The sequence below is a fragment of the Eumetopias jubatus genome, unplaced genomic scaffold (genome assembly GCF_037043125.1).
Source record: "Eumetopias jubatus isolate StellerSeaLion01/CBP00866 unplaced genomic scaffold, mEumJub1_p1.0 scaffold_8, whole genome shotgun sequence".
NCBI classification, from domain to species: Eukaryota; Metazoa; Chordata; class Mammalia; order Carnivora; family Otariidae; genus Eumetopias; species Eumetopias jubatus.
Genome location: NW_028274814.1, coordinates 91,966,573 through 91,982,848, shown reverse-complemented (window position 1 = coordinate 91,982,848; position 16,276 = coordinate 91,966,573). Strand labels below are relative to the sequence as shown.

The 16,276-nt window shown below is 38.1% G+C and overlaps 1 protein-coding gene across 1 annotated transcript in view; it reads right to left on the bottom strand.

Annotated features, from left to right (window-relative positions):
- The window catches only part of MSRB3 (methionine sulfoxide reductase B3), a 176,716-nt gene that overhangs the window by 78,918 nt on the left and 81,522 nt on the right, over positions 1 to 16,276 (bottom strand). Inside the window, exon 5 of the mRNA XM_028110817.2 lies at positions 3,094 to 3,122. Coding sequence (XP_027966618.2) covers positions 3,094 to 3,122 — 29 coding nt within the window. The remainder of the gene's footprint in view (positions 1 to 3,093; positions 3,123 to 16,276) is intronic.

Sequence of the window (16,276 nt, the reverse complement as noted above, 5' to 3'; positions counted from 1 at the left end):
ATACAGAGGACACAGCTAGATGGCAGCTAAAGTGTTAATCAAATTGATCTTAAGGACAGAACATTCCTGGGGTTCTTGGATCAGAATTAATTCAGTGCCACTACCTTCTGGTTGAAGGTTTTCTTAACCTTCACCACAGATAAAACTTCCGATGTCTCTTTAACTGATTGGGGACATGGCAATGCCACGATCCTTTCCATAAGAATCTGTATGTGACTCAAATTTCTGAGACAAATGAAAACCTCAAAAAAACAGTTGATCTCTTTCACTAAGTCAAGGCAATTATAATCTTCAAGCTTTAAAAATGACATGAAATGTATGTATTTTACTTTAAAATATTTCAAGCAAAAAAAGAAAAGTGGAATGAATATGGCAAATTATTAACAATTGTAAAATCTAGATGATGGATATGAGGGTGTTCATTATACTACACTGTATTTTTATATATAGTTGAACTATTTCATTATAAACTTTTTTGAAACTTAAAAAAAAAACAAGCTGTTTGTGGATTTGCTTTTGTAGAAAAAAAGTTGATACAATTTCGATAAAAAAAATTAAATCACTCTCTAGGCTGATTGTTTGGGTATGTATTCAATGACTGACAGTTTTCACCATGTGCTAACAATGAAAAATTTCCTTCCTTCCTCGTGAATCTCACTCCACAGTAAGAAATCCATTTACACAAATTGCAAATGTGCAGTAAGCTCTACATAAGCTGGGTTCCTTACTTGGGAGGGAAGATAGATAGATAGATAGATAGATAGATAGATAGATAGATAGATAGATAGATAGATATGTAAAATTTTATTTTGAAATCCTTTCCTTTATGGCTAGTCATTAACCCAACTATTTATTTTTTAAGTGTTTTTTTTTCTTAGTAAGATTGGCATCTTCCTTCATTTAAAAATCTTACTTTGTCAGGAACACTGTTACAGCTGTATACAACATTAAGCAGAGCTAGTTTACTTTTTGTATGTGATGAACAATAGAAAATCTGAACCTATTAAAGTCATACATTTAATTGTTCCAATATGACATCTTATTTCTAACCAAAATTTGCATGATATAGCATGCAAAAGAACACAGTTCTAGCTTCCTTTGTCATGATTCCCTCATCTGATACTAAGCTAAAAGAGCTTATAAGAAAACATAATTACCTGTTTCTTAATTTGAAACCAACTGAATTCTTTCCACAACAAATTTAATTTCAAAATTAAAAGAATAAATAAACTTTTAATCAGTATTCCCTGTAAGATTTTTCAGAGTACAGAACTTTGTAGTTTTCAAAGATATGCAGATGTTGTCCATCATAAACATTTTTTTTTTAAATTAGGACTTGGAAAAAATAAGAATCATGAGCAAAATCTTTGGTCACCAGAGTGAAAGATGTGTGCCTGTACAGTTGTTATAACTATGACTACAAGAATTTAGCAGCACACTTCAATTTGGATTTGAAAATTCAACATAAATTTTCAGACTTTGACAATAGCTGCCTAATATTTCAATTTTGTACACTATTTCCAGGTTTTACCTTCAAAATGAACCTGGTGGGCTTTTTCATTTTTAAGAGCTACATTCCAGATCCTTTACCCTAAAACCAGTTTCTGACCTGATGTTTAGGGAATTAAATCAGATCATAACAAAGTAGGCTCTTAATAAATATTTGGTGACTTACTGGCAATGATATAAAAAGACATCCAACTTTTATGTAAAAATTCATATTCTATCAATTTTCTCCATTTATTTTTTATTATACTTAAAGATTTTAATATTTAAAAAATTACAGACTTTTCACCTTATTTTGAGTCACCTCCTATGAATCAATAAAAAGTCAAATCATCGATATAATACCACCATGCCTTTAGTCTCCATTTAGTCAATATTGTAAACCAGAAATGTATATCTTATGCTTTCACTGTCAGATGTGATTCAGAAACCCAAGAGCACACAGAATGGACAGATTTCTAAAATCATGATTATCAAATTAGGTGAAATTGTTAACTCAAATGTACAGACTTCATATTTAAAGAGTCTCCCCAAGTTGGAGACATTCATAAAGGTATACAATAAAAGAAAGATGAAGCTTTTAAAGAAGAAAAGCACATTAGCTCCTTAACATAATGACCAAAAAGAAGATATATATATATATATAGTCCTTAGTTCCTATGTGAACATAATAAACAAAAACTTTTTTTAAGTTAAAACATAATGGAACTCAAACCAGAGTAAGAATGTTACTTTTAAATTCAATAAATTATATGTTTCTTTGTTAAATTATTTTCTCCTGGAATTGAAAATCAATGTTTATTTACCTATTAACAGTTCACTAAAGGGCATAATTTCTTTGTATGAATACGAGACAATTTTTTGTGCTTTAATTATAAACACCATTAGAACTCTGGAGCACATAAATCTCAGCAAATGACATAAAGACACAGCCTAACCTAAGGATTATATGGCTACATTCATGCTTAATGAAAAGAAGACATCTAATGAGGTTGATATGCCACTGTTTCTGAAAATGTGAATTCTGTCTTGATAGATACAAAACAATGGCTTAAGGTGACCTTAGTTTTCCCTTACACCCCAACAAAACAAATTTTTTAAAAGACTAATGAATCATAGACAAATTTCTATTTCTATTGGCTAAAACTCTTTATAGTTTTTTGGATTAGTGCTCCCTTCAGCAGCACATAAACTATAGTTTGCCGGATTAAATGTATTTATTACCCACATTTGATGACAAGTCACTTGCACATAATCTTCAAATTATTCAGGATGCTTTATCTACTTAGAGACTGATATTCTATTTTGAGCAATGAGTATGTACAACCCTTACTTCTGCATTTAAAACGAAACTCTGCAGATATAGGGCATTTAATGCTTATTACAGAACTATCAAGAATCCCAAAGTGAACATCTCAAGTTATGATTCCAAGCAGCCAATAGCCCTGCTTTGAGGTAGGGTTCATGTTTTGAAAAGAGGCTGCCTAGTCTGTTTAAAATCAAAAAGGTTCGTGATCTGATGAGTTAGTCCTCAGAGAATAATGTAAATAAAATATACTCAGAATAACATTACTAATGTAAACATACCTGAACCGGAGTCAAATTTGCTTTCTGACCTGAAAAGAGAAAGAAAATTTTTACAATATAAAAATTGCTTATTAAAGAGCAACTCTTACTCCGTGGGAGGGGATGCAATGGTTATAGATTTCAGTACATTGGTCAACAAGGAAAATCACTTTTTTAAATGTCAACACAAATCTATTTTAACTATTTTAGACAGATGCATTATCCTAGGTCCCCGAAACAGGCACATTATCTGTGGAGGTAGCACTGTATGAGAAAGATAGTAACTTTTTAACTTGTTTTGAGAGAAGGAGGATAAATTATGGACCAAAAAAAGGCAGATTAACTTGTTTCCGTAACGTAATAAAGCAATAAAAAACTCAAATTTAAATTTATCCTCTTTACTTATTATTAAAAGATTTTCAATTATTCAACACCAAGTAATTTTTCACTGAGTTCTTCACCGAGTAAATGAACCTAGGAACCCCATACATTTAATAAGAAAGAGGAAAAAAGAATCTGAGCCCTTGTGGGAACGTTATGTTTCAGATATAGGTTAATACTGGTTGTAAATTCAGAAGCCTTTGAAGCTCTCAGTTCGGCTGTGGGAAAACTTCTGTTGGGTAATTACTCTCAAGATGCTGCTGGTGTGCTGTCAAGCAGAATTAACCCTATGACTAGGCCTATCTACACAAGCTACTATAAGACAGCATTGTCTATATCTAGCTCTCAAACCAATTAGTGGGCATGCTCCAGTCGGATTTATATCACACATTAACAATCAATAGTATATATGTTCACAGCTGCCACAGCAAGATACAAGAACCCACCAGCAGGAGTCCTGTTAAGGGATGTTACATTGACAGAGATTTTTCTTTTTTTTTTTTCCTGGGGAAATGTAGTTAACTAAGTGGGAAAGGAGATTTCTTTGAAATTATGCCAGGGTACCAAAGCACTTTTGGAAGCAGTGGCTTTCTTTACCTAAATTAGTTTCAAGAGAAGTCATCAAAGGGGAGAGGAGGAAAGGAGAAGCAAGAAGCAGCTTTCTTTGTCATAAAGACCCATTTTCTCAAGTATTCTCAAGTAAAGTTTCACCTGATACTTAAACTAAGTCAATAACTGTAAAAAAAAGAAAAAAAAAGTGTGATGATGACCATGGTTATCGATAACCAGCCCTGCAAGCCAGGTGCGCATTTTTCCCAAGCCCTGGCTCATTAGCCACAGTGTCCTCTCAATCCTTCCCTGACCCGTCCCTGACTACCATTTTAGGTGCAGACCATTTTTGCTTTTTGTCCTCTCCTCTGTTCTGGAAAGCCCTGCTGCAGGCCCTCTCCTTTGTTTCCCTGAGCCTCGGTCTAAAGGACGCTTGCCCCATGCCCTGCTGGTTTCCTTGCCTATCTTCCTCACTGGTCACAGCACGGACACAGTGTTTGAACACAACTGTCTGTTGAGGGGATCTTCTGCTTCCACGCACAGAATCCTCACCTGCATAAGAGGTGTTCTTCCTTCTGTCGACGATTCCCTCCACTTCTATGCTAAAAGACATTCTCTCATCCAGCCTGAAACCAGACTGCATGAATGACTCCTCTCTGCTGTACCTTCAGTCCCCAGGTTTCTGCAGGTCCCTCCTCCCTTCTGCAGAGAAGTGCTCGGGGATCAGATGAATGCCTTCCTTCAAATTGGTGCCCTACTTTCCTGCGCTTACAATCAAGTATATGGAACGGAGAAACTCTACCGTATGTCTTCTTCTCCTGACCTCCCAATATATTCACTCTTGGAGCCACTACAATGTGTCCTTGCTAAAGTTTATCAGTGGCTTCCTATCGCTAAACCCAAAAGCCCTGTTACAGTCCCAACTTGACTAAACCTCTCTCAAACGAACGAGCAATACTACCTGAAGGTTGTCCTGGGGCTTCAAATGGTATATGTACTAAGCTGAATTCAACTCCTTTTCCTTCAAATATAACTCCCTGCAATATAGCATTTGAAATTGGATATCATGACATTGTTCCAGTTTTCTTCTGCACCCCCAATATCAAATTAGTCACCAAGACCTGTTGATTCTACTACCTTCCCTCCTCTCTGCTCTCACTCTTACCATCTTCAGGCCTATCTTTTGCTCAGAATCTCATAACCAGTATCTCACCCTCCCTTCTAATCTATCATCCCATCAGCTGCCAGAAGTTTCCAAAACACTAATCTGATCACAACACCACCACCTCAAAAACTAGAGCAGAGCTTTCCAAACTTGGGTCACAAACTGACCCAATAATGGATTATAAAATTCATTTAGTGGATTACAACTCGTATTTAAAAAAAAAAAAAACTGAAATAGGGGCTCCTGGGTGGCTCAGTCGTTAAGCATCTGCCTTCGGCTCAGGCCCTGATCCCAGAGTCCTGGGATCGAGTCCCGCATCGGGAGCTCCCTGCTCAGCGGGAAGCCTGCTTCTCCCTCTCCCTCTGCCTGCCGCTCTGCCTTCTTGTGCTCTCTCTCTGTCAAATAAATAAATAAAATTGTTAAAAATAAATAAATAATAAGCAAATAAACAGTAAACTGAAATAGAAAAGAAGACAAATGCGCTTCACATAGCGAGAGTTTGTGCAATTCTGTGCAACTTGTAAGTGACATGTATGTGCGCTTGTCTGTGTGCACGAGCGCACGTGTGTGTTGTACGGTACCACCCTTACAAGTGAGCAAAAAGACCGCTCTGGCCTTCCTCCGGCTGTGTCCTCCTCCCCACCAGGTAAGGAGTCCCTTCTATCTGAAGCTCCAAGTACCAGGGTCCCCAGCATTCTCCACCCAAATGGCCCTGAGCTGGCTTCCTCAGCCTAGGGATTAAAGCCCTTTCTTTAAGTCAAGTTGTGCGACTAGTGTGTGTGTGCCTCCAGCCCCAGGGGTGGTCAAAGGCTGTTGCTGGAAGGAGGGAGACTGGACCTGAGGACAGAAGGATGGGTGAGCAAAGAGGACAGGGGAAGATGCTTGCCCAGTCTTCCACATTTCTGCTCAGAGAATTCTTAACTCAAACCCTTCCGTAAGAGTAGGAAGCCAGAGCACCAAGGGGCTAGGGGCTGCCCCTTAAACCAGACTGGCACAGTCTAGATGGCCCTCGGAACTCAGGTGCCTGGCTGGTACGGATAGGAAAGGGGCAATGGTAGGACAGATAGAAGAGCCCCTCCCCCCCCATAAAGAAGAAAACAAAGGACGGATGTCACAGCCATCGGAAGGGACGGCTGGGGGAGCCTTCTCCTCGCCTCTACTTGGCCTCGATGCCATCGTCCCTGCGTTTCCCCAGGATGAATGACAGTCTTCTGGTGGAAGTCTAAATTAACTTTAAATTTGCACTCTTCTCAGTTATTTGGTATCAGTGGTTTTACACACAATTTTCACGGGTTTTGTTATAAGGTACATTTGTCAAGGTAGGCTGATATATCCTTTTGTAAGAGTTTATTGTCTTGACTTATAACTTCTTAAATAATTAGCTACCTTGTATCCCCATTTGTCCTCTTGCCCAGGCCCCCCGCAAGTAATAGGACCCCGCCTGGTAATAAATCACCATGTAAAAAGGTATGTCTTACTATGGGTCACACACAAAAAAGTTTCAAAGCTACTGACTGAGGGATATCAAGTTCACACTCCTTTGCATGGTGTCTGAGGGGCCCTGGTCCCAGGTCTCCCACTCCAGCTCTAACCCACACCGTATCCCTCACTCTCACCAAATGAAACTGTTGCCATATTATTAGCCTGCATCCAGTGCCCTCAGCCCCCAATGCCCTCCCCCCAGCTCATTACTGACAAGCTCTTATTCAACTCTGAAGACTCACCTCAAGTCCGTCAACACCCCGCCTGCCCCCCATGCCTCCCAGAGCTCCTTGCTTGCCCCTCAGTTACTGCACAGTATGGGGCCTGGCAAAGAGACCCCCCACACTGTGTGTCAGAGACACTAAGCTCAGAGAGATGCAGGCTGGGTCTGGTCCATCTCCATATTCCCAGCACTTACTGCAGCATGTGGCATTTAAGAGTTATTAAAAATGTGTAGAAGGAATTAACACATGAACAAATGAATCTGGAGGTTAACAGAAGGCTAAAAATAGGTACAGTGGCCAAAAACTTAATAAAATGCCTCTTTTGAGATGTGAAAAATCATATCAAAAAACTCTCATTCCTCAGGCCATCTTATCTTCTCCAGAGATAGCTGGTCAATATGTAAAAGACACACATAAAGTTCAGAGAAAACATCTTCACAAACTAATTAATGACATCAGGTATCAGCTGAAAAACAAGAATGTTTTTATAATTCTCGGACACAGTCCCGAACCTTCAAAAAACACACAACCACTCTATTCATAATTAAGACTTAATAGTAGAGTTAATACTGTCATTTTGGGGGTTAAGGAAAGTTGGTCCTGTGGTAGAAGTTAATTCAGATTTCTCAGATCTTACACACACACATACACACACAAGACACAAAGCATGTCTCTATTGTACTATGGACTATGATCATCTCTACTTCTAAATCCTCTTTTAAAAAGTAAGTAAAGTATAGATAGGAACAAATAAATGGCAAGTGTGAAAAAAAATTCACACATAATCCAGATTATACTAGAAAGGCAAAAAGGGATGTTCCTTCATTCATTCCAAGCCATGTATGATGTGCTTATTTTCAGTAGTATATTAATTAAGCTAGATGGCAGGAATATAAAAATGAATGAAGTAAAGGTTATGTGGAGCATAAGATGCATAAATAGAATTGTGTCTGCACAGACATCCATTTAACCCCTTCATTACATACTCACATCTAAGCTTAAAGCTCCACAACTAGTTCCTTTGGCAATTGCCAAAAGATGGTGAATATAGCACACCCTGCTATGGTCTTCCAATATCCATTCTCCACTTTTTTATTTTAGAAATAGACTCTCTGAGTTTTTGATAGGCACATGGGCTGCCTGCGTAAGACAATTTTTCCTACCTCTCTTGTAGCTAGTTGTGACCATGTGACTAAGTTCTTGCCAAAAGGATGCAAGCAGAAGTGACGTGTTAGCATCTGCGTCATGCCCTTCCATGGAGCTGCATCCCTCTCTTCTTCCCACTGGCTGGAATGTAGATGTGATTCCAGGAGCTGAAGCAGCCATTCTCAGATCATGAGAGAGAAGCTGATATCAGAGTATCAGCCTTTTACCAGCCCTTGTGCTGAAGCTACATACACGATAGTAGCACCATTATCAATCTTATTACTATATTTAAGCCACTATTGTTTTGGAGCACTTGTAACAATATTACCACACTAAAAAAGGCCTAAACTAAAACTCCAAATTTTTCAACCTGAATAGTTTCTATGAATTTGTAGCTGCTCGGAGAATTTAAGTATCATTACTATTTTTTTCAATAATTAAAGTATATAATGAATGCATTCTTTTGATAACAGAACTGTAGATTTTCAAAAGAGGGTGGTTTTAGTCTTTGGTTAGAGTTCTATAGCCCTGCACAAATTTATAAAACTACTATTCTCTATTTATAGGAAATAACCCAGGGTCCAGGAAAGTTCTGTATATTGAAGTCAAAAGTTTTTATTTATTTTATTATTTTAAAAAATTGTATTGTCTCCTTTGTGGAACCCCCAAAGTGTCAGAGAAACTGCTTTTTGCTTAATGTTCAACTGAATTAAAAACTTTTTAATGAGAACCATGTAAGTATGAGCTACATGAAGTTGATGGAGTCACTGTGCCAAAAGGTTTTAGGTAACATGTGGAAAGGTGAGGGTGCTGTTCTTAGTGTTTTTAATTGATGTCAATCTAAGATTCTAGCCACAGAAATTATTAGAGGGAAGAAGAAGAAGTAACAGACTGATTTCTGCCTACAAGGTCATTATATATGACAACTCCGTACCCAGGATTTTCTAGGACAGTCCAGGTCAATAACCTGTTCTGTTGTTCCCTTAAAGCAAAGAAAATTTTCAGAAGTCCCAATATTTCAGGAACCTACTTACAAGCCTAAGAATTTTCTCTTACTCTAAAGATAAGATAATCCAAAGGCCTTCATCAAACCGGAGGCTAGTAATAATAGTGGTGAGCACCTTCTGTGTACCTTCTCCCTGCTCCATAAATACAATATACTTCCTCTGGTGGAGACACGCCCCCCCACCCCCCGCATCTCATTCTAGTATCCCTTAACGCCTTCGCCTACTTAACTTCTAAAACTCTCTCCACATATTAGCTTCATCATCAGTGCGTTAAAAAGGAGTGGCCAGATGACGTTAAATCAAATCCCTTGAGTTTATACCCGTAGAGCACCAGTTGCTCCTTCTTTGCACTCGTCAGATTTGTAATCCTACATCTGTTCGTGTGGTTATTTGACCATATTAAAAGAGCTCAACAACTGTGGCAGACACTGTTGGTTGCCTATCTAGCAGCCAGTCTTCCTTTTCCCCAAAGACAGAATTCCAGTTCTGGAAGGGTGCTCATGTGCCCCCTCACCAGGAACGAATCGTTACCAGGCTCCACAAGTTGTGGCAGTCCCCCTCTCCTTCGTCAGTGGCTGGTCCCCAGACAGGCAGGTAACCCGGTTCCGAGCAGTGAGCAGTACCGGGAGGTCTGCTGGGACACTTCTTGGAAAGGTTTTTCTCCATGAAAAGGACAGGGGTGATTTAGGGAGAAGGCCCTTTTCCTACTTTCTCTCCCTCTCCCTGTTTCCTGCCTTTGAGGTTATTATTCAAGGATATGACCCTTAGAACCACTACAACAATCTTGTAACATTGAAGGGAAGGCCAAGAGAAATCACAGAAATGCTAACATAGAACTTTGATTATCGTTCCAGTTCCAGAATGGCCTTTCTCTAGCGCTGCTGTTGAGGGGGTCAAGTCTGTCATTGTTAAGCCACTTTTACTGGGGTATTTCTGTTACTTTTAACCCAAAATATTCTGATATTATAACCAAAGCAGTACTAGGTTATGAGGTATCTACTTATATTGTGTTTAAAATTCAGGCCTCTGTGTTATATTTTGATGATAATGATGCTATAAATACAAAAGACAGAAAAATACACAGGGAAAAAAATAAATTTAAACGTTGAAAGACACATCAACTACCACAACTAAAAACTGAGAAAAATGTACAAATAAAAGGTGTCCATTAACTGCATGCTCAATTTAAAAACAAAAATAAAAATAAATCAGACAACCCATAAATTTAGAAATCAGAATAGTCAGCCAAAGAGCAGCAAACCTGAGGAAACTTGCTTGAAGATGCCCCACATGAGCTTGGTATTGTTTGGTTTTTGTGTTTTCCTTGTAACCAGGCCGTGTCCCTTCACTGGGATCCCTGCCACCCTGATATGTTTGTGGGAAACTTTATGCAGCAGAGTGGTAGAGTCTATGAATCACTTAATATTGAGGGGATAATCGTGGAAAAGCCAGCCAGTGAAGACAGACCAGAGCCAAGCTCAGGTCTACCGCTTGCTACCCTATGTGACTTTGGAGAAGGTAATTACCACTCTAAGTCTTGGTTTCCCTCTTTATAGGATGGAAGGAATATATTCGCCTTTTATAATTTCTGTGTATAATACTATGAAGTTCCTAGGTCAGGCTCTGGCATGTATTATAAGTTGAGTAAAAGGTAGGTTTTTATCTAAGCAAAGATACTAACTAAAGTTGACCTAGTAGGCTACAAGTACAACTCGCAATATTTTGGCTAAATATATATACATATATATAAACAGAATGTATTACTCTGCTTGTGAACTTAGTCGGGGTATGATTTTAATATGAGTGCCAAAATGATGTAGCAAACAATAAGAGAGAATAGCAATAAAAATAACTGAAGAAACTGGAACTATTTAAGAGAGAAGGCTAATGCAAAATAATATAAATGATCTGTTTACACAACATAGAGAAGAAATCTTATTTGTCCTTAAAACACAAATGAAACATTCTCTAAAATAGTTGTACAATTCGGGGTGCCTGGGTGGTTCAGTCGGTTAAGCATCTGCCTTCGGCTCAGGTTATGATCTCAGGGTCCTGGGATCGAGTCCCACTTCGGGCTCCCTGCTCGGTGGGGAGCCTACTTCTCCCTCATCCTTTCCCTCTGTGTTCGCCCCCTCTCTCTCAACTAAATAAGTAAAATCTTAAAATATAAAATAAAAAAACAAAATAGTTGCACAATGCACTCGACAGCATATAACAGTAAGAATCAAGAGACCTGGAATCAAGTTCAGAAACCAGGACAAGTCATTTAACTTGTGAGCCCCATTTTCCTCATTAGTAAAATGAAGCATTTGAAATAAATCAGTGTTGCTCCACATAAACTATTCCATGGAGAGGTAAGCTGTCTAAATTTTTCTGTAGTTCCCAAGAATAAAGAAAAGGAGAAGGGAAAGGCAGAGAACAGAGGAAAAGTGAGTGTGAGGTGATAAAAATTTGCATCGGTACAGCTCAAACCTACAGATGAGTAAGAATGAAAAATCAGACAATTCTTAAGGCCATTTTTGGCTCCCAGGTTCCACAATTGTTCCGGAGGCCAGATTGAGAACTGCCTTCTTTAAATTCCAGTATCACTTCCCGTCTGTATAATTTACAGTACTTAATCATACATTTCCTTTAAAATAATTTAATTGTGTCTTGTGTATATTTATATCTCGAGGGAGAATAAAACCTCTAAACTAAAGATACTTTAGCTGTTGAAAATAAACTCAAAGCACTAAAGAAACAGTGTTAATAGAGGACACCTTCTTCATATTATGAACTGAAATGTGTCCTCCCAAAATTTCTTGTTTTGAAGTTCTAACCCTTAGTACTGTGACTGTATTTGAAAATAGGGTTTTTTAAAGAGGTAATTAAGTTAAAATGAAGTCATTCAGGTGGACCCTAATTCGACGTGACTGGTGTCCTTATGAGAAAAGGAAATCAGGACATAGACGCACCGGGAAGGAAGACCACATGAAGACACGGAGAGAAGACAGTCACCCACAAGCTAAGAAGAGAGACCTCAGAAGAAACCAACCCTGCTGACATCTTGATCTGGGACTTCCAGGCTCCAGAGCCGTGACACAGTACATTTCTGTTGTTTAAGCTTCCCAGTTTGTGGCACTTTGCTATGGAAGCCCTCACAAACCACCACACTTCATTTCTTCTTCAGCCAGATATTCAGCAACCTCAAACCTCCAATAAAAGCCAAAAACCCCGAAATTAGCTGGAAATAAAAATGTCTACAGCTCTTATACACTTACACCCATTTTAGGTACAACATAATTTTGATTTCTCTATTCTCCCTCACTATTTTTAACCAGATTCGGCCAAAGTGCTTTACCTGCATCTTGACCACAGGGCAGCTGTTCCTGCAAATTACCAGAGACCACCAGTAGGCACACATAAGACTCTGATCAATGGGCTCTCTGTCTCATCGTACCGCTGTGGGAGAATGTTTCCAGTGGTTTTGCCTGGTCCTTTAACACTGGTGTTGTGTACGTACTTGGCATGTGCTCTCTGGGGGATGAAGCAGACTTGGGAGGTGGTAAAATTTATTACCCTACATCAGTTTTACACATAATATTTGTTTTCTTATTTTCCCTGGAAATTTTCATTTCTACTCTAGGTTGTAATCAGAAGTAGAACAATACAAGTTGTGCCTAGCAGGTTAGTGCTAGACACAATAAATGGCAGATCCTAAAATTTTAGAGAAACAACAAAAGAAACTCAAACAAGGGCAATCCAGAGTTGATGAGTATCGAGGCAGCCTCCACACACCTCATTAGCATCTGAAGATGTCAATGCGAGATGGAAAGGTAAAAGAATATCACCCTCCACATTTTATAGAACCTTAAGTACCTCATCTGGGCCTCATCGCACCATTGTTTTATAACACAGTTTAATAACTATGTTAAATATAATATGTAATATTAATAATGACAGCTACAAGTCATTAAATTAATCATTTAATTGTGCTACTTAGTAAGACACAGAAGTATATTATTTAGACAGGATTTTATTTTTTAAATCATTAGTTAATAATTTTAGGGTTAAAATACATGTTTGAGTGGTCTAGAGGATATGTTTATACAAAGCTCTTCATTTCCTAGATATCACTATACACAAACAGAAGAAGCAACACAAAATTAGGAAGAGAAAAGCATAAATTAAGAATAAAGAGACCATGGAGAAAAGATCTAATTGTCAGTGTTAAGTGTGTGTACTCCTATTTCTACAAAGCACTAAAAAAGTCATTTAGATCTTTAAAAATCAGCTGTGTTTTTTATTTGCAAAGCAAAGATAATATCTGCTACTCTATACAGTTATTTTTTTTAAGATTTATTTATCTGAGAGAGAGAAAGCACAAGAGCACTTGAGGGGAGGGGAGGGAAAGAAAGAGAGAGAGAATCTCAAGCAGACTCCCCGCTGAGCCAGAACCCCCCACACAGGGCTCAATCTCACAACCCTGAGATCATGACCTGAGCTGAAACCAAGAGTTGGACTCAATCAACTGAGCTACCCAGGCACCCCTAGATCTCAACTTTAAAAGCTATTATAAGGAGTTGTGATTTCAAAGATAAATCATCACAGTTTTTAAAAAAAAACAAATTATAACCTGACTTAAATTATTTAAATCCTCACTCTGCCATGTGAAAAATGAACTACAGTGGAATGACAACCAAAACAGAGAGCCATTCTGGCACCCAGACCTTGGTTTTTTTGTTTGCTTGTTTGTTAAGACTTTATTTATTTACTTATTTATTTATTTATTTGAGGTGGGGCAGGGGCGTCGAGGAGCAGAGGGAGAGGGACAAGCAGACTCCGTGCTAAGCACGGAGCCGAGTGCAGAGCTCAATCCCGGGACCCTGAGATCACAACCTGAGCCAAAATCAAACGTTGGGACACTTAACCGACTGAGCCACCCAGATGCCCCCAGATCTTGGTTTTTAATACCATTCTCTAATACAAGGAACCAGGGCTTCTTGGAGAAATGGCTGATTCTCGAACTGGGGCAGGAAATACACAAGATAAACCTGGATTATCACGTAGTGTTAGAAAGCAAAGAAGGGCTCAGAAATAAACAAACAAAAACCCCACATCGATAGGGATATCTCAAAGGGACACAAGAACCAACGGAGAGAGTTCCCAATAGCCAAAGTTGGAACAATATGAACAACAAAATAAATAGAGTAGTATTGGATTATAACCCAAGGTATAAACTAAATATCCATGAGTCCATATCGATATAAGTAAATGATTAATTAAATAAATGAGAGAAAAGACACACACTTCCCTTTGCAGAAGAATTCCAAATAATTTATATAGCTACTCTGCCCTCAAGATGAGGAAAAAACTCCCCAGTCCTTAAGTGTGGGTTGTGCATCATGACTTCCTTCCAAAGAGCACAGTATGGAAAGGGAAAGACTGAGTAACTTTGCAGTGGGGAAACCTAATAAACACTACCTCAGCCATGTGACCAAGGTCAATATTAAAAGTGATGTCATGTTGATAGTATGTACCCTTGATATGATGTGATTAAAATGGCACTTTATCTCTGTGATCTTCCACCCCAAAACCCACATCCTCAGTCTAATCATGAGAAAAATATCAGACAAATCCCAATAGAGGAGCATCCTACAAAATACCCGACCAATATTCCTCAAAACTTTAAAGGTCATCAAAAATAAGGAAAGTCTGAGAAACTGTCACAGTCAAGAGAAACTAAATGTAATGACTAAATATAATGTAGTACCCTGGATAAGATCCTGGAAGACAATGGACATTTGCTAAAAACTAAGGAAATCTGGGGGCACCTGGGTGGCTCAGTCAGTTAAGCATCTGACTCTTGATTTTGGCTCAGGTCATGATCTCAGGGTCGTGAGCTCAAGCCCCATGTGGGGGCTCCGTGCTCAGTGGGGAGTCTGCTTGAGATTCTCCCTCTCCCTCTGCTCTCCCCCTGCCCGTTCACACTCACACACACTCTCTTTCTCTCAAATAAATAAATAGATCTTTAAAAAAAAGCCCTAAGGAAATCTGAATAAAGTATGGACTTTACTTAATAAAAATATATCAATATTAGTTCATAAACTGTAACAAATATACTATACAAATGTAAGATATAAATAATAGGAGAAACGGGCTAAGAGAGTATATGAGATCTTTCTGTACAATCTCTTCAATTTTTCTGCAAATCTAAAACTGTTCAAAAAATAAAATCTATTAAGAAAAAAAAAGCCAAAGCAGAAATATCATCATAGTAGTTCAGGTGAAAGATGATAAAGATAATGAAGCAGTAATATAATGAGGACTCAGATTCAGAATATACTCTGAAAGTGCACAATGCAAAATGTTTTGGTAGATTAGATATAGAATGTGAGGGAAAGAGAATAATTAAGGATGACTCTTGGAATTTTTGCTCAGGTAACTAGGTAGATAATGAATAGTACCTTTATTTAGTATTTGGGGGAAACAAGAGAAGAGGAGGTTGATTCTGAATCATTTGCCACCTCTATTTGTTGCTAATTTCTGATTTATTCTTGTGACTTGGCAGGATCAATAAAGCTTCAAGCTGTATGGTTCCTCACAGGATCTCAGATTACTATAATTTTTTTAATCATAAAGATATTAAAAGCCTACTTTCTAATAGAAAAGTATATAACTGCCTTGAAAGAGATGGTATAAAATGTTTCTTGACCTAACTTTGAAATAAAAATAAGTACTAAATCATCGGTTCCCTGGACACAAATCAATGATTCTGGAAGACGTATGATTATATGAACTACATCAAGCATTTAAAAAGCACAGATTAAAGAGTTTGGAAATCTCTACTTTTAAGTTCTCTAGATGATCCAGATGATCCTACGAACCACTGACCTGGATGGCATTCCTTTAAAGCAAAGAAAACTTCTCCTATTTAAAATAACAAAGCATCTCACATTTCTAATTACTTCAATTTGTTTATATTAGTAGTTTCCTAAGTAACTCTTTGCCCAACAAGGAAGTGAAAAATTTCCCATTGTTTTGTAATAACTTCCACATTCACAAGTTGCTACACATCACCATTAAAAAGTTGTCTTTGTGGGAAGCACTAATCACCAAACAAGTGAAAAATCTGTCAGAAAAGACCCAGTCCCCAGGCAAAAAATCATACACTTGCCACTTCCTTGGTGAACTTACTAAAAATGTCTGATTTTACAGCTATTGTCTCTGCTCACATGAATCAAATGATAAAAAAAAAACCTTAGATTACA